General features: G+C 37.6%; 1 protein-coding gene across 1 annotated transcript in view; it reads left to right on the forward strand.

The window, feature by feature from the left end:
* Window positions 1–2,020: 2,020 nt before the first annotated feature.
* Window positions 2,021–9,050, forward strand: part of LOC108690916 (pituitary homeobox x) — a 38,058-nt gene continuing 31,028 nt past the window's right edge. Inside the window, exon 1 of the mRNA XM_018198468.1 lies at window positions 2,021–2,621. Coding sequence (XP_018053957.1) covers window positions 2,312–2,621 — 310 coding nt within the window. The 5' untranslated portion in view covers window positions 2,021–2,311. The remainder of the gene's footprint in view (window positions 2,622–9,050) is intronic.

A 9,050-nucleotide genomic window follows, 5' to 3' on the forward strand; every position in this document is an offset into this window, starting at 1 on the left:
GCATAGAAAATTCTATTAAAGTATTATATAATATTGTAATATTATAGCTAAAAACGAACAACAGGCAAAGATAAAACAATGACAGACTAGGCACCTAAAAAATTACTCTGTAAAATTACTCTCGGGCAGACTAGACTCACAAGAAAGAAAATTCGGTGCTAGAGATCGCACGAGCAACGAGAAGTGCAGTGGAGAAGGAGCGCCATGCGATTCTAGAAGAAGGGATGCTGTACAAGAGGAAGACGTGCGAAGGGGTTGGTTAGAAGGAGTACGGTGGAGGGACAAGGGGCTGTGTATAAGAGATCGTGAGGTAGCGGACAAGAACCCGTTTATATGAACAAGGATGCACGCGATTAAAACGAGAGGATGCGAATTGCAAACAAACAGCAGTGAGAGAGATGTGATCGAGATAGGATGAACCAAGGGAGGAAAGGAGTGCAAGCGGCAACGCGGACACAGGCGTGAGAGATCGTACCAAGGGGAACGAGCGGTACTAGAGAGCGAGTAACGCCACGAGTACGAGCGAGATGTGATAGGTGGGGAGTCTGCTCCGGGTGTGGAGGCAAAGAGAGAAGGAATGGATGGAGGGGAGTAAGAGCGAGCGAGCCAGAGGGAGAGGCGCAGTCAGACAGTCAGGCAGGCCGCCCGGCAAGCAAGGAAGGCAGGCAGGCAGGCAGGCAACTATAGGCAGGCAGGCAGGCAGGCAGGCAAGCAAGCTAGCAGGCAGCCAGTGCACCAGCCAAGACCACTAGATCCGCTCGGCTTACCGACTTAGAGACTTAAGCCGGCAGGCAGTCCGAAAGGCTCAACCGGCTAAGCCTGGCGGACCCACCTACCAACCGACTTACGCGGCGCTAGCCACTACGACGCGTTTCATCTACCGGCGGGAAAATCAGGATACACCGCTGCAACCGGCGGTACCGCCGCCGCCTTCTTATATTTTCCTCTATCGCCGTGTCCCGCTCCGCGCTTCTCCTCTCCGACGCACGTTAAGGGCAGAGGTGCGAATAGTGACGAGTGCTACGCGATCATCATCGACGCGCTCGTGCCGACGACGACGACGACGACGACGACGGCGGCGACGTCGACGTCGTTACCCGCGGCCGCGCCGTCTGACGACGGTCGCGGGTAGGAGACCACGTTGTTCTCGTGCCACGCGTCTGTAATTCGCATGTAAACATTCACGTAGTGAATTCCCGGAGTGGCGAACGAGAATTCGGAAGTGGTGATAATACAGATTGTGGTGTCACGAAGGTGCCGTGCTCGTCCATCGCGTGCTATCAAATTCGCCGTAACTCTGATTGGTGACAGAAGCGAATGTCGGCTCTTGATAAACATCTCGCCGGAGAGAGTGGATGATGAGAGGAGTCAATGTAGTGGTCAATGTAGTGTTAGATATTATAGGGAACTTTTGATTACGTCTACAAACATTCTACGTTCTATCTGATCTATGAACGCTTCGATGACATTCACAGAGAGGATGTAAAAGCGTGAAGAAGAATCGTGACAAATCGTGAATACTCGACACCAGCAAAGTGAGAAACAAAAATTCAACAGATAAAAACGAAGCAAGAGAAGTAGATGAGTTCATCTACCTCAAGTGGAAGATATTTGTGAGGATGATAGTGCTAGTAATTCAGCCTACTTAAGCGACGTATTTTATAACTCTTCTAGTTTTTTTTTTTTTTACGTAATATAAGTGACAATGAACCGACAATTTGCCTGATTTATCAAATCTCCACGTGTCATACATTTCGGAGTCTTGCCGTGAATTCGCGACCGTCCACGTAATTCCCGTCGGTCCATCTCGAATACCTCCAGCGCAAAATGTCGCGTATACGTTTATCTTGTCAATGATACGAGAGAATCGGAGCGCCAGCGGAAGAGCGCCGACGGTATAACGAACACGCTGTAAAAGCTGTAATCTTTAAAAAAAAAGAAAATTATACCAGTATAATCTCTTTACAAATCTATGGAAGAATCCATAAACCTCATTATTGATTATATTAACATCCGCGTATTGTATTGTCTGATAGAAACCGATGCGTCAAAATTTTCATGATAAGTTCTCTTTTCGAAGGAAACAAGCCGCTTGATGTTTTTGATTGATAATCACCTTTAAAAAACTATCACGCAAATTTGTGGTTGACGACATTCTCCGATCTACGAGATAGAGAGGACGTTTGAATGTGTCCTTAGAAGGAGCCAACGAACAAACCGTGATCGCGCTGATTCACGGCCTTTCGCGGGCCAGATTGATCGTGTCATCAAGTTGTAAGGAACAGTCAACACGACGTTAACCTTCTATAGTATGGAGCGGGGCGGCGGGGCCGGGGGGAGCCTCGAACTCGCCGGAGGCGGCGGCGGTGGCGGCGGAGGCGGCGGCGGTGGCGGAGGCAATGCGGATTTGTGTCTGCAGGACCTCGTGATCGGACCTCCGAGCAGCCTCTCGGTGCAGCATCATCAGCACGCGGCAACCGCCTCGATGGCCGGCCTGCACGGCGACCATCTTCAGGGCGCGATGCACCACCATGATCTCCACGGTAATTCGCATCACGATACCTCGATGCTGCACAATTCCAGCCACCAGCTGCACCATGAGCCGCTGGAGAAACTTAAACGTGGTGAGTCGTTCACAATACTAAAGACTACCGTCATCCCGCAATCATCATTGTGATTTTAACGTGATCAGTAATTTAGATGTAGTTCATTTACAAATCGTGTATTATTAATTTATTTCTATGGAACAAACATACACATCCTGTATCTTCACGAGATAATTTATTATTACTTATTGTTATAGATATTTATTAGGGATGTCAAGTAAGTTTCAAAAGAAATAATTATTAATATTCTTATTATTTTTTTCAAAGAGCAACTTTGATACCTATCTACTTTGATACCTATGCATAAATCCACAAAAATAATTGATAGTTTTCTAAAGTAGTGTAGAAATGATGCCTGGTTGTTTAAATTAGGTTTGAATAAATTATTTCTATCTAAAATGGTTTTCTATCTACTAAAATATAAACGCAATAAATAGATACATCATTTTTTCATTCAGAACTGTAATACAGTATATACAAGATGTCCCACGGTGAGGAGTTGAAACTAGCTAGTCAGCTGTCATTTTCAAATGTATTCAGTTATTGAAAAAATATACACTGCATTGAAAAGAGGAAAATCTGCAGTTTTTAATGAGTATAAATAAAATGTAACAAATATATTTGTATATAAATTTATTTTATTAATGAAAAATGTGCTAATAATCAAATAAACTAATGATTATCCAAGATCATAAACACGATTCAAAACAATGGAAAATTTAGTAGCAGCTATCAAAGGTTATCAACAATATTAAAAACATGTAAAAAGTTTTTACGAGTTTTCGTAAAAAAGAATTGAGTTTTGTACAGATTCGAATAATCGCACTTCAAAAATATTAATCATTAGGATATTTAGCGCATTTTTATATATATCAATAAAATAATACAATTATATTTTGTTAAATTTTATCTATACTCATTAAAAGTTACGTACTTTTCTTTTTTCAACGCAATTTTTATTTTTTAATAACTAAATATATTTGACAATGACAGCTGATCAGTTTCAACATATTCCCGTAGAATACTCTGTATATCTATATAAAAAAATATTATTTTAAAATTCAATGTAAAGTTTAATGTAATTGCAAATGTTTTTCACAGTGTAAATATTACTGCATAAAATGCGTGAGATACAATGAATCAAATCGCATTCTGTAAAACATGAAAGAATTAAGTATGATAAAATCGTAGTAAAATAACTTCGCAAATGAGTTCGATACTTAAGTACAATCAACATGTTAAATTCTTATATATTGATTCCGACAAGATATAAGCTTTACTTTTTCCATTGTCATACCTTATCGCGTTATAATCGCTTGTAGCTGACTTGTCATAGCGCTTGATTTTATTGTTGACGATATTATCGATCCTCATTGATTCGTGCGATAAGTACCTGATGTTTTTCCTGACTGCGTCGCGCGAAAGTATTATCGTACATTCTCCGTCGAAAATCTCGTATCGGATGTGTCATTCGTAAAATAAGATTGATACGTATGACGTTGCATAAATGTAGGAAACTTTCTTTATTCGTCGTGACAAACGTGCTACGACAAATAAACTTGCAAGGCGCAAACAATTGGAATTGATGAAATAATTCGTTGAGAAAAATGAGAGGTTTGTTCGCACGATTTAGCGCGATGAATCGCAATGTGACGCATGATCTAAAATATTCAATTACGTGCTACCTCGCCGATAAACCTCGATAAGAAGGAAAATTTAATATATTTCCTCTCTCGTCACGTTTTTATCGAAAGATCTATAATTCAAATATGTTCACTGCACACGCTCCCACTCTTATTCTAGAAAACATTGAAACGAAATTAATAATATTTTTATTGTGATCAACTGCTAACTAATCATAATCTATCTATGTTTCGTACTACAAGCAAATCTCTCAAACAATGATAATCGTTTTATAAATAAATATATAATCATTTAGCAAATTAAAAAGAAGAAATCAATAAACAAATTCCACGTTATGTTATTTAGAGACTCTTTGAAACTCGATTCTTTTTTTCTTTTTAATCATAAGAGACTCTTGTCTGAAACGACATTGATTCTCGTCAAGTGCCAGATGAGATAAAATTTTAGTACGAATAACTTTGATAAGCGTTGTGTTATTTCTACCCATGATATGAAACAGGCAGATAAAACTTCGAGCCCATTTGATATTGATGCGCCGAAAACTCGAGAGTACATGCTTACCTATTTTTATAGAGGCTAAACTAGTCATTATTTAAATTTGTTATTTTCCATGGTCCGATATAACTATTTTTACTTAAACATGTCGCTCATTTGCTACAACAATGACACAACTCAAAAATTACCATTTTTTAGATGTTTGTAAAAGAAGAGTAGAAATATAAAGAAAAAGAAGAACGTATATAAAAAAAAAAACATACTTTTATGGTCTCTATGATCAGTTATCACGCTAAAATTGTAAAATTTTGAAGTAATCTGAAAAGTCGTCAGCGCGTAATTATATATCTGATTTATATATTGAATTATATATCTGAGATAATTTATTTAAATACATATACATGCATAGATATATTAATATTATACCAATATCTGACTTTGACTCTTCTCTTACTTACAATTAATTAATTTATTCATATGATGAGTCTTGTTTTTATAATTTATTACTAGTAATATTACAAAATTTTTATATTTCAAACTTATTTTCTGAAAAACTGTTTTTTTGATTTGTGTTATTGTAGTAAACGATATTATTTGAGAAGATTTTGTTCTCGTATCATTTTTTTATTTCAAAAGCAACACAACTAAAAAAAATACAGAAAAGAGAAAAATTATTTTTCAACATAACAGAAAATGATTGATTAATCAAAATAATATCGGCAAAAAAAATATATTCTTAATATAACCATATTATTTTCATCATTTTCATTTCATATCTCTTAAAAAATCATTCTTTTGTGCGTTGTGATGATTTTAACAATTTTTTTAAACCGCTTTTTTTTAACTGCTTTTTTATATTGTGATAATTTTTTATGAAGTTAAGTTTATTTTTGTTTGATAAGCTAATGTTTATTTAATTTATTCATGGTAATAATTCGAAAATCACTTTTTGTGTCACTTTTGAAATAAGAGAGCAATATTATCTTTCTTTACTCTTCTGTTACAAATTTTTTAAATATTTAATTTGCAATACAAATATTTTAAAAATTGTACAAATACATTGTATTTATACACAAGACCCATGGAAACGCTTCGTTACACCGCAAAATCATAACCGAAGAAGAGTTCGTTGAAAATGTTCGTCGAAATGGACTAGTCGAAGACGAGTTTCATAACGCGTTAGTCGTTCATTGTAATGTAGTGTCATTCGCGCGAACGGGTGAATTCAGTCACACGTATGGCGATCATCGAAGACGACGAAGACGATCCTCTTCTGTGGCAACGCCACCACCTGTTTTGTGATTCATTAACTCACCGGCTTATCGGGATAAGGTAGACTTATCCGGGGCTCGAACCCGACACTGCGGCTAAACCCGATCTTATTCCAATGGCATTCTATACCTATCCCGGTTCCAGTTCTAGACTCGCGCCAGCGATTCCCACCATTCAGGATCGCGAGTACTCTAAGAAGAGCTTCATTTTTCTCAATGTATCGAAAGTTTTCTTTTCACTCCCTCACCGACAATAAATCGTGTTCTCGTCTACATATGTAGATGAATTCAACGAGGATAGATAAATCAATTTTAGCTTATGAATCCATTCAGAGGATAAAACTTTGTACGCAATTTACAATTATTATAAGGATTATTCTCAATATTGCTTATTTTCCTAAGCATTATGCATTCTTAATGATTTTTCATTTAACTGCTCTATCACTATTCGAGCTGGCTCACTTTCGCATTATTTGTCGCGGCGCTTGATCGGGTCAACAGGTAGGATATTGATAAATTCAAAGCGGCCGCGAGCGAATTAAAATTTCTATCATGAACGCTACCCCACATATTATTGTCATTAATATCGCGACGGGATTACGCGAACTCTATTAATATCAGCACGTCGATGAAAATTAATGCCAGCGTCGACCGCGATAAAAGCAATGCCATGCTCTAATGAAAATGATGCGGAAATAGCTGGACGATCGGATCGAGATTGCAAGCGAAAATTCGGTGCAAGAAGAATCGTCGCGGAAAATCTGTTATCCCCACTCGGCCGACGAGAAGCTCAATATTTTGTCAACAGGGTGGCATACGGTCGGCTCCGATCTGCGCAGTCCCCGTTAGTCATTAACTACCCCTTTATTATCGCGCGGCCTTGCAATCGAGCCAGCAGATGCGTCGAAGTCCACCCTTAATGCACCCCTCTCCCTTCCGGACTAATGGTGTTGACAAATTGCTCAGCTAGCCTCTATCCTCCCCGGGGAATGCGCCCGCAAAAATCTCTTCACCGCAAACTTATGGGCGTTTAGACGCGAAATTGAACCGCGACTCCTGCAGATCGCGATTCCTGCATGTGGGATAAACTTTGTCGTGCAGTGATCTGAAACGAAACTTCAAATTCCCGTAACGTAACAGAAGCAAAGGATGGGATATCGTTTCTTGAAACTGTTTTATCAAAACGCATTTGTGACCCTGTATTTGTGAACCTATATTTAAAATTTCAATAATATAATAACGGCTCTATTACATGCGTATTACAGAAGCAGAACAAGCCATCATGACATCAAACTAACATTAAAATAGCTTCAAAATGATCACTGAAAATTTACTTTCAGTTTTGATTTTTATCGTAACTTGTTCTCTTTGGATTACGCGTAAATATAAAATGTATAATATTATATCTATAGATAGTACATTTACTGTAAACTTTCATGGATGGCAAGTAATGTGTTATTTGTAATACTGTTATTGTTACTTTTTTATAATAGCGATTTGTAATGACGTTACAATTTTTCATGATAGGGTTGGAAGAGTCATTTTGGAAAATAACTTGATCCTGATTACATAATCAATAAAAATAACGCCGTTACTAATGCGTTACTTTTTTCAATAAAAAACGAGTAATGGTACTTCGAAAACTGACTATTCTAATGATATTATCGTTACCGTCATGAAAAATTGTAACGTCATTACCAAATCGTTGTTATAAAATAACGATAATGGAAACGGTATTATAAATAACGCGTAATGCTATCTTTAATTGATTTAAATTATACACAAATTTGAAAAAAATTTAATAGTAATGAAAATGTCACGTCAATTTTTGAATCATATTATGAGACAATTAGCTGATATACTTTTATATTCTTCTACACGAATACTTCTTTGAACCGTTCACAATTGGCAGGCACGATCAGGTCTTTCGATTAACTGCGCTGATGTTCCGGTTCGATTTTCTCGATCAGCCAGCCAATCGTGGCGATCCTTTAAGCGCCGGGGACCGAACTGGTGGGATCAACATAGAAATGAACTGATTTCCTTCCCATTATCTCAGCTGCTGCGGTAAGGCAGGTCCCTATGTACTTCAACAACGAGGTTTTGTGTACTCAGTGGGTTCCAACCGCCGTCGGCTGGGACAGGCTCATTCCCGAGGGTTGTTTCACCGACAAAATTCCTGTGCGTGCCGATGTGAGAGAATTGAGCGACTACTAGTGTAACAAATGTCACGATTGTTAAAACAAGTGCTTGTAACTGGAAGTTATTTTAATACTTTTATATACATAATTTATATATCTAATCAATAAACTAGATTTTTTACAATGTATTTTTTAATTTATTCATTCTACGTATATTTTTCACATTAAATAATCTTTATAATTTTTTTTTATTTTATTATAATTTGATTCAATTGATCGTCTTTAAGAAAGTCCTTCGGAAAGATGATACGATTCGAGTTCAGGATTTTAGAGAGAAAAAATATGTTAAGTTCATAATTTCTCATTGTAACAAGATGATTATTCCCAATCGTTCGTTCTCGACGTCTTCTCAAATTTTGACACCCGAGATTTCGGAAAGCGCCAGGCAGTCTGAACTTCTCGTTTTGTAGAATTTTTCTAAATATCCTCGTCACGCCCCCAAAGGAGCTACTTGTTCTCGGATTACTCATCGATTCTATATGCTTTCTCCGCATGTCAAGATGAAACTAAACAAATTGCTTGACGAGCGATAACGAACCCTATCCGTAAAATCGCTCCCGACGTTTCTGTGTCAGACAAACAAACTAATCGGTAGTTGTACGGCTCTCATGATTCTCTCTATCACAAGGGAATTGATGTCTACGTAGAACAAAACACTTAAGGATAATCTCTCTTGAGTACTTTATACACAATTAGGTGATTTCAAACATACCATGAAACATTAACGTCATCAAAAATTGTGAGAGCTCTTTCAATGTTAATAGCTATCAGGATTGGGTAAGTTAATGTTTTTTTTTAACTGAAGTTAAGTTAATGGCTTTACAAAATTAATT

The sequence above is a fragment of the Atta colombica genome, unplaced genomic scaffold (genome assembly GCF_001594045.1).
Source record: "Atta colombica isolate Treedump-2 unplaced genomic scaffold, Acol1.0 scaffold38, whole genome shotgun sequence".
NCBI classification, from domain to species: domain Eukaryota; kingdom Metazoa; phylum Arthropoda; class Insecta; order Hymenoptera; family Formicidae; genus Atta; species Atta colombica.